The 16,835-nt window shown below is 38.5% G+C and overlaps 1 protein-coding gene across 10 annotated transcripts in view; it reads left to right on the plus strand.

The window, feature by feature from the left end:
- Positions 1–16,835, plus strand: part of INPP4B (inositol polyphosphate-4-phosphatase type II B) — a 687,800-nt gene that overhangs the window by 587,126 nt on the left and 83,839 nt on the right. For 8 of the 10 annotated variants that reach the window (XM_074378080.1, XM_074378065.1, XM_074378058.1 and 5 more), the window contains 2 exons: positions 1,032–1,172; positions 4,594–4,691. In XM_074378080.1, the coding sequence (XP_074234181.1) occupies positions 1,032–1,172; positions 4,594–4,691 (239 nt within the window). Of the gene's footprint in view, positions 1–1,031; positions 1,173–4,593; positions 4,692–7,385; positions 7,476–13,048; positions 13,344–16,835 lie in introns of those variants that run through there. The other 2 variants (XM_074378084.1, XM_074378087.1) reach the window with 2 other exon arrangements.

The following is a 16,835-nucleotide window of genomic DNA, read 5'->3' on the forward strand; positions in this document are numbered from 1 at the left end:
GCCTTCTATCAGCCAGACTATTGTGAAGGGCACTGAGCAATTTTAAAAAGAAAAATAAAGTATGCATCCATCTGAGGGTAGTGCTAACATCCCTACTTGATAGATTGATGATATTTCCTGGTTCTCTAGTTCAAAGCTTAGGTAAGAAACAAGTCTCATAGCCAAGGATCCAGCGTATGTATCAGCGTTATACTAGGAGAAACTAAAAAGATTTTCATGGAGACTCACCAAGTGTCCTGAGCTCCTTTCCCCATACATGGATTACAACACCAACACTATATATAGTTCTGGAAACACATGGATTTTCCTACATTATGGGTTAAACTATACATTTCTATACTCAGTTCACACCAGCTCAGAAGTTACCAAGTTTCAAAATATACAAGCAGCTATTCTTGTTGACCTTATTTTGTGAATCCTAATTTAAATTTTCAACACTAAATATTCGGGGTAATTTTTAAAGGAAATTTCCAGTGAAAAACGTCCCCATGATATGTTAATGTTGCAAAATGATCAAAACCCCCCAAAGGTTAGACCTTAAATGAAACCATTACATTTCCATCGGGCCATCCCAAACAGGGAGGTTCCTCAGTACTAGCAATTAAGCCATGCTACAAAATGTTCTAAGTGATTGGGTTCATTGGTTTCACTCTATTGAAAAATCCATCATTGAATTGCTTTTCTTTTCATTGAAACTGGGTTTTAGAAACAATTACATCAAAGAAATAAATACTGATGCTCTTATGCACACGGCCCTGGTATACAAAGATGCAGTAAATTCTTCCTTTCCTAGGAAAGCTCAGAGTAATGGAGAGAAAACAAGTGTAAACAGTTCTTTCTGCCAAGTAATAGTGAAGTGAATTAAATGATTATCAAATGAATTAATAACAGGAAGTAAGCCGATAGCAGCCAGAAATCCAAATCTGTGCTATATTCAAACTGTTTTATTATTTCTTTCTAATGAATCTAAAGGACCATAAAAAGTAATGAAATGAGCAGTGCTTCTTCTCTGTGTCCTCCGCTTCCTTTAGTGAACATTACGTGGTAGAGGTAAAGCTTCCAGCGAGAATGTTTGAGACTCTGCCACTACAGATTAAAGAAGGACAGTTGCTTCATGTGTACCCAGTACTTTTTAACGTTGGAATCAATGAACAGCAAACTCTTGCTGAGAGGTAAGCTTCAGGTGTAAGATCGGTACTTGAATTTTTCTTTTCAATTGTTACAGATATGTTGAGTAATTCCACATGTTCCTCTACGTAGAACTTCAACAGGTTCATAGGTAGCATTTTCCTTTTCATCAGTACCAAATTATTTGATATAGCAAGGAGAAATATTTATGCTTAAGGATTCCTGGCTCACATCAAATTTCAGTGTGGCAAAATAACAAAAATATTGGTGTCAATACCAAAATATTCACATGGATTAACTTTCTTTGTGTTTCCAAATACCTGGGTGTGTATATCAAATTTTAGAATTTTTTAATGCTCATATGTATTTCGACATTGTGTCAAAATTTTCTGGACCTAAAATAGAGTCTATTTTTTCTTTTATTTACTAAGATAGTCGTTACTGGGAGATGTTAACATATCTATAATAATTGCTCAGACAACAGAAAATTATATGTGATTCCATGACTGACGGTCACAAACACTTTTCGAGCCCACAAAGGAATTACTTTTGCATCTTACACAGTTCACATGTAGAGATTATCAAAAATGTGGGTGAGAGTTAAGGTTCACAGAACACATTTTTAAAAGATTTTAGAGAAAGAAGTTACCATCTGGCTGTAAAGCCTGGTTGGAAAAGTTCCCTCAGAAGCAAGACTTTCAGTGAGAATTTAAAATGCTTTCTTGGCTATAATTCACTCTCTTAATATCTCCGTTCCCCATAGGTTGCTGGAATATGCTTTGCCATAACTTGATAAATACATTTTAACCCTTTACTAATGTTTTTTGCTAAAGTAAAATACCATTGTGCTTATAGTCCTTTTGAATTTCGATGCTGGTCAAGGTGCCTGTTTGTAGCTATTACTTCTCCTTTTCCCCCTTTTATCCAAAAGATTCCTGGACAGCATGGGTTTTTCATCATTCTGACCTGCCGGTTACACATTCCCATGCCAGCTTTGTGTTGCACGTTTAGTCTCAAACTGTGTAGAAGCTACTCATGGCTTTTCTTATGGTATGCATAAATCAGAATATAACTTTATTCACTGTTGTACAAAGAGTTTTCTTTAATAACTGAGCACTTTCGCAAGTCATTGTGTGAGATCAGAGTGTATTCCAGTCACTTCTATGTGTTGTCTCACAGCAAGTTCGCTGGGTGTGGTGAAGGGTATTTATGAGCAGAAATTACATGATTTAGGGGGAAGAAGCAGCACTCTTAATTAATTGCCTCTTCTTTGCTATACGAGAGTACAGAGAGTTTTGATTCTGAATTAGTAAGTCAAGGCCTGTGAGTATGGTCTTGAGAGAGACGTGAGACTCTTCATTCACAGACTTTTGAAGGAACAGTTAGCATTGTATTTCCCAGTCTTATAGATTAGGTTAATTTACAGCCTTCCCTTTTCTCTCATCTGTCTTGCATATTAAAACGTGTTTTTTCATACCTGGGTGCTGCATAAGACACATCAGACTTGAAAAGGAGACACAACAGCAGCAGAGAGAGAAATGCAAAAGGAAGCAGGAAGGCTGCGCTCAGATGTCTATCAACTATTGATCTGAGCGAATCACTTCTCTGTTCTCTGAGCTTCGTAGTTCTGATTCTGAATTTTGAGCTTTTCCTGGCAACATTCACACATTAGGTATGCTCCTGCTATGTAATCCTTGTGTAAAATATTATTACATATGTACCCATAGCCAAAACATATGTAGTGTATATCCATTTTAAAATAAGTAAGTACTAATCAGTCTGCCTGGGCTGCCATAGCAAAATACTACAGACTGGGTGGCTTACACAACAGAAAGTTACTTCTCAGAGTCCAAAAGGCTGAGAAGCCCAAGATCAAGGTTCTAGTCAATGTGGTTTCTGGTGAGAACTATCTTCCACTTCCTTGCTGTGTGCGCACAGGACCTCTTTTGTGTGTGTGGAGAGAGAAAACCAGCCCTCTGATGTCTCTTTTCACAAGGACACTAATCCTCCTAGATCAGGGCCCCACCCTCCTGACCCCATTTAACCTTAATTACTTCTTTAGAAGGTCCATCTCCAAACACAGCCACACTGGGGGTTAGGGCTTCAACATATGATCTTTGGGGTGGACACACACGTTCAGTTCATAACACTAATATTACTCCAGCAAGGATGATGATTTTAAAGCACCAGTTGATGATAATGTCTAAAAAAGTTAGAAGAGTGCATTTCAGAGTTTAGGGTAACTCTCCTGTAGATTTTCCTGCGTCTATGTCCCTGTCCTCCAAGTTTAACTCAGGAAAGGTTTTGAATATGAATTGCACCAGGCACTGGTCTGCCAAGCTGTGGGACACAGGGAGCAGGCAGCGCAACAAGAAGAATGGCTATGATCCTGTCCTGGAAGAATTTACCATCCAGTAAGGAAGACAGGTCAACACATGTAACACTGCAGTTCAACTTGTGCAGTAAGCAAAGATGTAGAAGGGACAGGATTCATGGGGGAAAGAAAGTGGTTCACAGATGGGAGAACATTCATCAGGGAGGTTTCATAGCGCACATAAGCCTTCACAAGGCTTTGAGGGACAGATAGATTTGAATGGAGATATTTGGATAGAGATACGTAGTGAAAGCCATTTGCATAGCCTTCTTTTATAGAGAGACAAGACGATTTTAAGTTTTAAGCCTGGGAAATGCTTAAAGAAAGCACAAGGTCGGTGATTATGCACCGATGCAGTTTTGACTTGAGAAGGTGGCAGAAGAGCACTAGTACAGAGGCTGGCATCCTTCATGGTGTGGAGAGAAAAAAATGTCAGCAGAAGTAAACTACTCCCGGACAGATTGGATAGCTCTCCATGTGCCTACAGCAGTTGGTAAAGTGTACAAGACTGTATGCAGCCCAGTGTCCAGCCCTGGTCTTCCAGACCTCTCCTCCAGCTGTCATTGATGAAGAGGAGCACTGGAGGGATAAAAAGAGAGATGAGAGAGTTTCTATGTCTTTAGAGATACAGCACTGCCGAGGTGGGGAAATTAACATTAACTGAGTATCAATTATGCAGAGGCACAGGGGCTGGCGTCTAAGATGTCCTCTTTCATTCAGGTTTGCATTTGATGATGGTGAGAATACTTTGGTGTGTCAAAAGTGATTGGTGGGGCAGGGGGAGGTATAGCTCAGTGGTAGAGTGCATGTTTAGCATGCACGAGGTCCTGGATTCAATCCCCAGTACCTCCATTGGAATAAATACATAAGCCTAATTTCCCCCAAAAATATATTTTAAAAAGTGATTGGTGGAATGAGGGCCAGTGGAGACTGAAATATGTTTGAAATCACTGTTGTGCAATGTTGCTTGAAAAAATAGACTCCTTTCTTAGAAAACTATGGCCATCTATTTAAAAAAAGAAAGATAAAAGAAGTTATTTTCAGGTACTATTCTATATTCCATTGTCTTTTTTTATTTTCTATTTTTTTAGGTTTGGAGACGTCTCTTTGCAAGAAAGTATTAATCAGGAAAATTTTGAACTTCTAAAAGAGTATTATACAATATTTATGGAAAAGATGCCTCCTGATTGTAAGTATGCAAGTTACAGAAAACAACGATAATAATTTCTTGATTATAATTTTTCAGGGGAGGTCAGACATAGAGGTCAGACACAGAGGTCAATGGAAGAAGAAAGCCTGGGGTGGGAATGTGAGAGTAATTTTAAGATTGTCTGCGTCAAAAAGACTGATTGCCAAGGTGGCCTGGCCGACACCTGCCTCATTGCCCTGATTGCATTGAAGTGTGTCCTGCTGCTCAGGCTAGGACATTAATTTCAGTGCCACTGCAAAATGCCAAATGTTAAAAATAAGGACTTTATAATTAGAAATCTCAATTGAGTCCAACAGAAATTTTGTTTAATTCATAACCAAGTAAACGATTTTAATAAAGATGTAGGTTTCTGATTTGTAAGCTACATCAGATATGTCTCTCACACACGCACATACACCAAGATATGTACATACACAAAGAGAAACTCAGATGAAATAGAAATTAAATACATAATAAAAATGATACAAAGTAAGGGACAAATTAGTGAATATGCTTATTGCGATGTTTATGTGAAAACGTTAGGGCCTAAGCCTATAGAAATGCGTTTTACCTTTTGCCTTTTATTTTGTTTTGTGCCATTGTTCAGTCCTACAGCTCTTTTTTTCCCACAAAATTAAGCACATAACATTTGAGCCATCCAAAATCAGAGAATCAAGAATGTATTTTTGAGCTCATCAGTAAGTAGTATGAATAAATAAATTGAGATACTTAGATATTCACAATGATAAGAAACTAGGTCTTGATAAAGTAGGGTGTTTTTTAATATTTGTAACCAAAAGCTGTAATAAAAATGGACCTGTCATCTATTCACTGGCAATTTGTTCACTGATCTATATTCTGATACTTAGTTTGAAATATCTTAGGTAGCAGCATTTAGGTCTTTTCATAACACAGTGATCTTGCTTCAGCACTCTCATAGATCTGGCACAAAATGAAGGTGTGATATGACTGTTTGTTTTCCACCACGAAAGTCCAATGCATATCTGTGCAGTTATATTGGCATATGTGGGGTTATTCCTCATACAGAAATATTGTAACCCAAAGCATCATTTGCATTACACTTCATTCAAGGAAAAACCAAAAAGCTTTATTAAGAATGTGGATAAAGGGTAGGCTATTTATTAAGGAGGAAAAAAACTGCCACACAGGATCAGACCATATCCATATAATCTTATTATTTTTCTTTCACAATGAAATCAAGGGACAATTTGTATGAGTGTTATAAGGATAAGTTAACCCTCTTCACATATTACTTTCACTCATTAATCCATTTTGGATGTCCTGGTCTGTTAATGTACTCACCATTCTTTTTTATGATTTATGAATTAGTCAAATTCTACATGTTTTTAAATTTAAAATGTCCCTTTTTTCCCAAGAGGTTTTTTAAACCTCAAAAATGTCCCCTACTTTTGTGATATCAGAGTTTATTGAATAAATCAATTGCAGCCTATGTAGTCACTTCCAGTCAAATAGCTCTCATCTTTTTACTCTTCTCATGCAGAAATCTTATGGTCTGAAACATTCACTCTTCCTCACATATTCTCTAATTCTCCTACATATGCAGGAGGTTCAATTGATAGTCTCAATCCAGCAATCTCCACACACAGAATCATTTTATTTCCTTGTAGCTGCTGTCAGCTTTACTGAGCACGCCCCCCTTGGGAGTTGTTAGTAACTGAGAGGGGAGTAGAATTAAAGTTTCCAAACAACAGCACCTCATTTCCTTCTGGTGTGTTCACTGTGGCCTGGTGATTTGTATGCTAATCTATTTAAAAATCTCAAGTTCAGAATTGTGATAGACTCTGACCACAAGACAGGAAATATTTGACTTTAAGGAGTCACACATTGTTTCAGGGTAGGGGTCCAGTAAATAGACAGGCTGTCACGAATTACTTTAGGGTGAGGTTCCCATAAGTATCTTGAATTTCTGGCAGGTGTTTTGGGTGGCTTCATCAGGTCAAACGGTCAGAGGCCATCCAGACTAAGATGTGTGTGCATCAAACTTCTTTAGTGGCCTCCTGGTTCCATTTTAGTCAGCTCTCTTAATGATACTGACTCCATTTTTATTTTCCTTTCACAAGTAAAAATCTCCTTAGGAAAAAAATTAAGAAATAAAAATCTCAAGTTCATTGGGAAGAAATATTCAATCAAAATCAAGAATTACTGTCCTTCCCCTGCATCTTCCTTGCATCTGCAGAAAGGCTGTTAGTGGAAAGCTTGGTAGGGAGAAATGGCCTCCCTCTCTCCCCCTCTCCTGGAGGACTCATAGCGTCTAGAACTGCGAAGTGCCTGTTGCAGAGGAGGAAGCCAGGAGCGGGCAATCCCTTTCTTGTAGATCTTTGCTGAAACTTCTTCTAAATCAAGAAATGTAATATTTTATTGATAGATCAATCGATCCATTGATGGATGCTGATGCTGGTGTCAGGCAGAGCTGCTGACAATGGGGAGGTCCGTTTGCTCTGTCCCTGTACTGTGTGTCGTGCATTTCTCCTTTCACATTTTCTTGGCTTAACGATGCAGTTCTGAGGCAGTTACGCTTGCTGCCCTGACGCTGAGACACAGTAAATCATCAGGAGTACTTCCCCTCAGGCCCTACCTGTGATATTCCCTGGCCCCTTTGATCAACTGGGGAAACTCCTGTGGGGCAGGTATGCATGTTTCTCTCTCTTCTAGCTCTGATCTTCCAGATGGGTTTGATGATCTCAGAAACCTTTCAAGGCCCCTTTGGTACCCACCTGAAGCATGAAGACACTTCAGTTTGGGGTGAGCAAAATAAAATTAAGTCCTGCTGTACATCACTAGCACACACTGCTCCATGCTTTAGAGTCACTGTCACAGCTCATACATGATTTGGGGCTCCTGACTTTGATGGAAGGAGCAGATGCAGTGCCGCCTCCTCTCTCCTTTAAATGAGGAGTGATCAAGTGTCAGTTTATAATCTCAAATCTCTGTTCTCTCTCTGAAAATAATGCCCTGCTCTTGCCCTCTTTCTGAATATTGTCGTACAGTTCTAATGGGATGCTGCCACTACTGACTCCCATGTGAGTGCTGTAAGGGTGTAGGTCTAGCACGTGAGCTAAGAAGGAATATCAGGCAGGACCTTTTGTGAGCAGTTGTAAATTTTCCCCACAATATTTGATATCCCTGTCTTGCATATAATATTTCATCAACTGTAGCATAACAACTGCCCACAAAATACTGTTTAGGGGAAAAAAAAGTTTAGGCTTGTAATGAGGGTAAGTAAAATGTTGTTGTCATATTTCATCCTGTATTTTTTTTTTTTTTTTGGCAATTGTTGCTGGAACTCTCATATTCAATTTAGCAGACATGGCTGGGGATCATGTTATGTGGAAAACTCTGTGCCTGTCACTATGGGTGATGAAAAATGAATAAGATACAATCTCTGCCCCTAGTTGCTTATAGTTTAATGACTCGATGTGATCCAGGAATAATCTATGTTAACTCAAATCTCTTTCAAGAATACTAGTTGCAGTTTTGTGGTATTGATCCTTTCTGTGAATAATTTAGTTGTGTTTGTGTTGCTTTTGTTGGTCAAAAAGGGTTGGTTTCTCCTTGAACATTTCTGACGTTCATTGTGTGGTTAAGCATTGCTGCAGATTTCACATCTGCATTAAGAAAAAGAAAAGATCCTATGCATTCTTGCCATTTTTAGAAACAAACAAAAAAAAAGATAAGATTTCATGGATAATTTTAAAGGAATTGTTTAAGTAATTTTCTGTGTATTCCACATAGGAAATGAGATAACATACATGATAGGAGGAGACCATTCATAAGTATAGGGAAGGGGGGACTAAGGAACCCACAGAATGTGGAGAAGTCGTTAGAGATGGAGGGTCATCGAGCAGCACTGTAGCTAAATGAGAAGAATGTCAAGACGGAGATGGTGAGCGAGAATAACAGATGTGCTGATGAAGAAAGGAGAATGAGGACTAAAGAGAACCTGTTGGATTGTGGTTAAGAGTCTTGGATGGCATTCCGTGGAGTAGTTCTAGTAAAAGCATGGGATGCAACCACGTCACAGGCAGTTAAGGAGAGAACTCTTGTTATGCAAGTAGAAAAACAGAGTCAAAGCCACCCGGTTAAGATAAAGTGAACAGAAAGAGAGAAATGAAAATGCAGGCTAGAAGCAGCAGAATCACAGGAGAGGGTTGTTCTCCCTTCTTTCTCTTCGGTTTGCTTTCCCAAGAGAGGTGGAAATTATAAAGACAAATGGAAATTGCAGGGCAGTGGCTGGGGAAAGCACATGCCCTTGACCCTGCCTCGACGTTCTAGAGAAGAGCAAAATGATGAGGCCCCCGGACTATCCAGAAAGCCTGCAAGGGGCTGCAAGAGAGAACAGAGGACTGGGCCTCCCATATGATGCAGAGACAGAACCCTACTTGAGAGAAAAAAAATAGTATTCTGGATTTTAGAGAAAGAAATCTGCCATGCCTGACTGAAGCCCTTTAATACCTGAAGAATTCCAACAAGAAGTCCCAGATAATTCTTTAAGATGGTGTTCTGAGTACAGAAGATTTGTAAAGAGTCAAAGAGAGTTTCAGCTTGGTCTGACCCTGGCTGGTCCACCCCTGTCGTCAGGTCTCCCACGGCCCTCCCATGATGGCTTTAGAGGAAAAGGCCTTGAAAAAAGATTTTGTTCACATCCACAGTACTAACTTTCAAAATCAGATCAATCATGGTTTTCCCTGATAGTCTATCAAATTATTTTAACATAATTTTTTAACAATCATTCATGAAAGCTGGACATGCACACCATGCACTCTGATGTTTAGTTTTGCTGAGCTAAGATTTAGTGCAACTTATTATTTCTGTGCTCTTCGAACTTATATTTTCAGTTAACATTTTTTATTTTTCATGCTTTGACTTATCTCTCATTAAAAAAAATATAGATCAAAGGAGCAAAGCTGGTTCAGTTAAGGATAAAATTACAAAGAAAATGATAATAAATATTAAAACTCAAAATAATGTGAAATAGAGAGTAGCAGGACTCCACTGGGACACCTTCAAATGAGAAGATTTCCCAGAAGTAGAGAAAAAGAAAAGCTTCACTATGGATACAATGTTGAATATCTAAAACTGGCTTTTGTCAGATCAGAGAATGGATCAACTCACCCCCAAAGTCTAATACTTTGTCTTTTAAAAATATTGCCACTGAAAATTTAGCCAGTTTTTCAAACTTAAGGCAGAACTCTCTAGTAAATCAAGATGACATTTTTCTAGAACAAGTATGTGGTAATACTTTCCTGAATGAAATCATTGGATATTGTTTCTGAAAGGAATGAAAAGAATGGAACCACCAAGGTGTCATTCGTAGTTGTACTTCATGTGAAATGAGCTTATAAATTGATACACATCACACTGTTGCTGAGAAACAAAATTAGCTGCATTTATGATATATAATGTGCTCTGGAAGAAACCAGCCCTCAGTCTTGGCAAACTTTTTAGCCTGTCACCCTGTTGGATTTTCTGTACTGCTCGGTGCCAGGGAGGATGGAAGAGCTGTCACTATCACATGCCAATAGATATCTTGTGTTACAAATGGATAAAATCACTGAGGAACAGCATACAAATCAGTTCTTGGAATATTGAGTTCTTGGAATATCAGAGAGAAGAGTTGCCCTGTTTATCAACAAAAATCAAGGCTACTTAAGTGGATTTTTTTTTCTGTTAGTGGTTATTTTATGAGCTCTGTTGCAGACCAGAAAGTGTGGGATGAAATCAATACTGACATTGATTGACAGCTCTCTGTGCTGCATAGACTGGCGATGCTCTGCAGACAAAGAAGGGTGCATCTGAATATTAATCCACTTACTGTTCATTTACCTACAACTGAAGCCCATATAAACTGGCTCCCCTTCAGATCGTGTAAATCTTTCGCCTTTTACAACTGAAGCCCACGTGTGCTGACCCTCACAACAGGCTCACTGCCACCATGAGTTTGAACCTGCTTTCAGTTCTTAAAATAAGTTATGATGGGTGTTTCTTGTTCCTGCTTTTCAGAGCCCTCTATCCTTAGACTGCCATCCAAACTGAGCCTGGCCCCCCAGTCTTCAGCAGGCTCTGGAAATAAATGTATAAAGTAAGGAAATGAGGTAAAGCAACGATCTCCAAAGACATTAACAAGCACGTGCACAGACAGGCGACTGCACACACACACGTGCACTCACACATACAACACACACGCACACACACACACACAGCACACATGCACATACCTCACTAAAAGGCTTTCAACAATCTGAGTATTTCTGATTAACAAAGGGACTTTCTGATACAGGTTAACTATTTCAGGTTTCAAAGTAAATTTCTAAATTGCTAAACTTTCTCCCCCTCGTGGTAATACTAGATTTCCTCCGAAACGTTCACATTTATATAAAGAGACCTTCTCTGAACATTAGGACTGCCTCTCAACATTCACAGAACAGTGACATCAGAGGCTACTTTTTATTCTGTCACCTGAGGTTCCGCTGCAGGTGACAAAAAGTACCGGTAGACCCTTTGCCACATCACCTTTCTCCCTTTTCCCAGTGTCTGTTTTATCTCTGCTTCCTCTCAGCTATAAACTTTGGGGATGAGGCCAGGCTATGATTCACCTGCAAACAAGATCATGTAGAGAAGAGTGTCTGAATTAGACAGGATTGCTAGCCTAGATCGTCCTGTGGTCAAATGAAAAATAATACTAAATTCTTAGTAGCCATATTAGTCGGAGCCCAGTCCTATAAACAAGCATTCTCAGAATTTACTGTAGAGTATTGGAGATAAACATGAAGAAATCTGGGAGAAATTTACCAGGGTGATGCAGCCACCCAGCATTTAGCAATCGCAGGAACCTGGCAACGGGTAACCCAGGTGCTAAAGGGACCTAGGTCAGATATAGTGGCACCAGAGCACAAATGCCGCCCCCTCCCCCATCGGCCCCCAGATCCAGCTTCTCGGCAGGGGCTGTCCAGCAGAAGCTGGGACCATGAACAGAGATGTTGTCCCATGGGAGCTGTGGCCATGGAAAAGCCATGACCACTTTCAGAAGCAGCAGAAGAAACAGAGATCGGGAGAGAAATATACTGGCTTCTGGCTTATTCCTTCCATCTAATCACCCCCTTAATCCTCATGTCCACACTTAATTGTGGATCAAAGGGCAGCAAGTAGCCTGGGAAGTGAGGCTACCTGTGATAAAGAGCAGAATGGGAAAAGGTTCAGGTAGATATGAGAGCAAACCGGCAGTCGATGAGCACAGCCTACCTCTCTGCCACTCATCACCTCTCCCCACCTTTTACGCGTGCAGGAGTCATGTCAAACAAATCCACATCTGGACGTGGGGTCAGCAGTTTGTGTTTTAACAAGATCCCACCTCCCCAGTCCCCAGGTAGTTTAACTGCACGATAAGATTTGAGAACTACTGGCTTAGATTTGTAAAATGTTACCGATTTGGCTATCAAATTGTAAATCTGTGTTTTGCATTTCACTAGTACTCTAGGCAAGAATGTGAAAGAAAGTGAAAATGTTCAGAATAGTAAATCTATTGTATCTTTTATTTATTTGTTGCTTAACATTTATCGACCTACGTGAAATGTGTATATAAAGCAACTCAGCTGTCTTCATGATTCTGTTCAATGCAAGATTACCTTGATTTATTATGTCAAGGTAAGTTCATGTGTCTAAGTTTCCTAAGCACAAAGAATAATCTGAATATTATAAAATGTTCTGTATTTTTAACAAATTTGAGGATATAAAGTAAAAGAAGATATAAGGATTTTCTTAAATTAACACATGACAATCCTTCCAATAGAAACTATAAGTTACTATGACATAATTAAATTAGCAATAATGATTTCTGTTTTACAGACATCTCGACTTTGATACTATGTAGACATCCAAATATACAAATGAAAAATCCAGTTAGTCATCCAAATATTTTGCTGATTTTATTTCAAACATATGTGTATTTGGAAACATTCAGATGGCTGAGGAATTTTTCACATTTTATCCATATGTTTGGCATTGCATAGACATACAGAAAGATGAGTAAAATGTATTGGCAGTACATGGGAAAATTATGTTATAATGCAGGACTTCTTTAAAGTTGGAAATGTTCCCCAAAGAGCAGACAAAAGTGGAATTTGAAGATTATTGTCTCCAATTATTCTCTACCCAATTTTCTCCTAAGCCCACTGTAGTCAGCCTTTGGTCCACATAACTTCACTGGAACTGTTTTTATCAGGATTTCTGTTAAAATTAATGCTCAGTTCTCTGTCTTCATCCTACTTGATCAAGTAATAGGTTTGACATGGTGGTTTTTTCTCTCTTTCGTCACTCAGCCTCCAGGCCACCACCCTTTTCTGTGATTTCTCCTGCTCTCTGGTTGCCATGTTCCAACCTCCATTACTGATTCAGCATTCTCTTTCTGACGTCTAAATGTTGAGAGTACCAGGAGTCAGTGCATGGATGTCTACTCTGCTCCCCTGTTGAACAGTCTCATTGCTTTAAATGCCATCCTTTAATTATCCCCCTCCATACCTACATCACCTGCCCATCTCTCTTCCCTGAACTTATGTGTGTCTCTCATCACCTCAAATTCTGTTCCTGATGTGCCAATAAAAACTTGCTTTTCCCATAATCTTCCCCATTTCAGTTTTTATCATTTCCAACTTTTTATTGCTGTGATAAGAAAAAAACATAGCTACCCTTGACTCTTTCTCTCACATCCCACTTTCATTCCCTCAGAAAACTTCATTGGCTGTATTTTCAAAATGTGTGACCAGTTCTGTCCACCTGTACTGCTACCTCTGTGCAAATCTGTGCTATTGTTGCTTCCAGATTATGGCAAAACCTCCTCCCAGTCTCTTTATTTCTGCTCTCAATGTTATTCAGTCTTTTCTCTAAAAAGAACAATTGGCTTTTTAAAATTTTATTTTATTTATGTATTTATTTTTGACAGAGGTACTGAGGACGGAACCCAGGACCTCGTGCATGCTGAGCATGTGCTCTACCACTGAGCTATTTCCCTCCACCCACCGTTCTGTCTTCTTTGATCACAGCAGCCAAGATGACGTTTTAAAGATGAAAACCTAATCATGTCTCTTCTCAAAATCTTCCAATAACCCCCTATCTTTTTTTTTTTTTTTTTTTTTTGCAGAGTTAAAACCTAAATTCTTACAAAGGCCTCTAAGGCCCCGAATAATCTGGCAAAAAAAATCCGATCTTTTGACTTCTCTCTCCTCCTCTCTCGCCCTAACTTGCTTCATTCTGCCCCACACTGACCTCTTGCTATTTCTTAGAACCTTGTCATTGGCTGTTTCCTCTGCCTTAAATGCTTTCCCCCATATGGTTGCTCACTCACCTCCTTTGAAGTCTTTCTCCAAATGTCACTTTCTCAATAAGACTTTTTTGACCACTGTCTTTAAAATTGAAGCCCCAATGCCCAGGTCCACATCTCACTTTATTTTTCTGCATGACATCTGTCACCAGGTAGAATACAGTATGTCACACACCTTGCTTGGCTGTATCTCCTCCCCAGAATGTGTGCTCCATGAGGACAAGTCTTCTTGTTCATTTGTTAACTTTATACTCCAACTACCAAAAACATTGTCTAGCACATACATTATACTCTATAAATATTTGTTGAATGAATGAATGGAATAAATGGGATAAATTGGGTTATTTAGTTGGATGTTTTAAAGAATCAGAGAACAATTGGATCTTGGAAATAATCTAATCTAAACTATTCCAGAAAACACTCTTTCTGCTAATAATTGTTGGAGAATAAAAGAATTCTATCGTCAAATGATTTTGGAATTGACGTTATCACACTGAAAGTTTTCAGAAGGTCTATTGTGCAGCCATCAACTGTTTAATGTAAAGGATCAGAAAGTAGATACTTCAGACTTTGCAGGCCATATGATCTGTCACAACTCTTTGACTCAGCCATTGTAGTGCAAAATAAACCATAGGCGATATGTAAATTAATGTACTTGGCTGAACTCTAATGAACCTGTGTTTATAAAAACACAGAATTGGCTGGGTTTAGCCTGCCAGCCATAGTTTGCCAACCCTAATCTATAGTGTCTGCACCTATTTAATTTTATTTAAAATAGCATTTTGATTGCGTAATAGGACCACCACAAACACACAAAAAAACGCACGAAATATTCATGAGCGTCTTACTAAATAAGTGTTCCTCAGGACATTGCTTAAGAAATACTGATCTAGTTTAACCCTATCATTTATTATGAGGGGTTGGGATTCAGGATAGATTCTGTTAAGTTCACACACCTAGCTGATGGGAGAACAGGGCTAAATTCTATGATTTTTTTGACTCCCAGTTCAGTGTTCTTATCACTTCACCACTGCTATTCTTCCATGGCTGTCTATGGGCTTCTGCTTTTCTAAATTTAAAATTGTAGATTTAAAAATACTAGAGTATTTCCAGCAGCAGACTTTGATTTTTCTGTTTATAATTTCTACATTTTTATAATTACAAATTTATTTTCAATTCATTGCATAAAAAACTCAGATGCACTTACCTCTTGAAATTTTTAATACTGGTAAAGATTAAAAATACTTTATTTAATTGTGATGTCTTTTGAAGCACTCCTGTGTCTTTTTGAAAAGAAGAGTGATACAAAACAATACTCAATTTTAATTTTCTATGGTTGCATAAAACCACAGGCAGAGTCTTTTAGTGCCCATTAACTTGTGGTCTGGATCAGAGCAGCAAATACAAACACTGCAAGTAACAAAGATACATACACGTACTCAAATACACACATACAAATGGCCACCTCCTTGTTCAACTCAGCATCGATCCCTGCATCTTCCATGTTATTACATGGTCCTCACAAATTAGACACATCAGTTATTTTGGTTAGCCCTGTTCTCAAATTTGTGTGGGTCAAGACTCAGATTTTTAGCCATCCTTACATTTTTGTACATTCTTTCCTTCTCACTGGGGCTCTCCTTGCTTCAGACTTCACTTATTAAAGATTGGCTGGACTCCCAGTAAACCAGTCTAATAAGTCTGCCCAAAATGGCATAAAATCAAAAGATAGGAATTCAACTGGAAGTTCACTTGGGTGAATGACTTGATGCTGTGAATGCCTCCACTTGATTATCAGCTAACTGAGAATAATTAATATGTATATACCTGCACTTGAAAGTACGTTCTGCCATTATCTCACCAGAGAAAGGATGTTAGTATTTCCAGTGCCAGTTTCTGTGATGAGAAGATGTCACACCCACACTGCACTTACAAATGTTAGCAAGATGGAGAAGACAATGATTATGTGCACTTTGAGCTTCTCAAGAGAGTTCTATTTCTCCTGTATACAAACTTATTATTGATCCAGTTAAATTTGATTGTAAAGCTCTTCCTACCATTTGAACTAACTTGCCTCTCCTCCATTCAGTAGCCTCTTTTCTTCTCAGTCATGTCTGTAATCCTTCAAATAGCTATCTATAGTAACCTTATTGAACTTTTTTCATATTCTCTGCTTTTCTGGTAATCTTTTGAGAAAAGCACATTTTTCATTTTGGAACTCATCACTGTTAGGATAAGATCATCGCCCCCACAGTGAGAAGGGAGGTGGGTGTTAGAAATCTTAGGACTCATCTTCCCTTTGGAGATAAATATCTGAATTTGACCTGAATTAATACCAGTATCTTGAGGAGAGCAAAACTTACATTTTTGAGAGTCACCTACCGACAGTTTATCTCCTTACCCTTGACATGACTCTAAATTGTTTGAAGATTCTAAAATTAAATCATGAATGCTTCTTAAAAAAATAGGAAAAAGGTTAATATTTTATAATTCTACGCTTCTCTCTACAATCCAAGTCTCATGGCCTTCAATGTGCAATAGTGAGCGAGGAAATTCTAAAAGAATTGTTAAAACATGGCTTTTAATTTATTTGAACAATTAGTTTTGAAGTTTGTCTTTTCCTTTGCTCTGAGTGATGCAACCTTGAAATTTACATAAGAAGAAACAATGAAAATGTGTAGGTCAAAAATATTATTCAGCTCTGATCAGGTTGGGAGTTTGATAATTGATTTCTTATATTGCCTTTTTCAAAAACTGGATATTAGAAATACAATTTAAGTAAAGCTGGT

Source organism: Camelus bactrianus, chromosome 2, assembly GCF_048773025.1.
Source record: "Camelus bactrianus isolate YW-2024 breed Bactrian camel chromosome 2, ASM4877302v1, whole genome shotgun sequence".
Taxonomy (NCBI): domain Eukaryota; kingdom Metazoa; phylum Chordata; class Mammalia; order Artiodactyla; family Camelidae; genus Camelus; species Camelus bactrianus.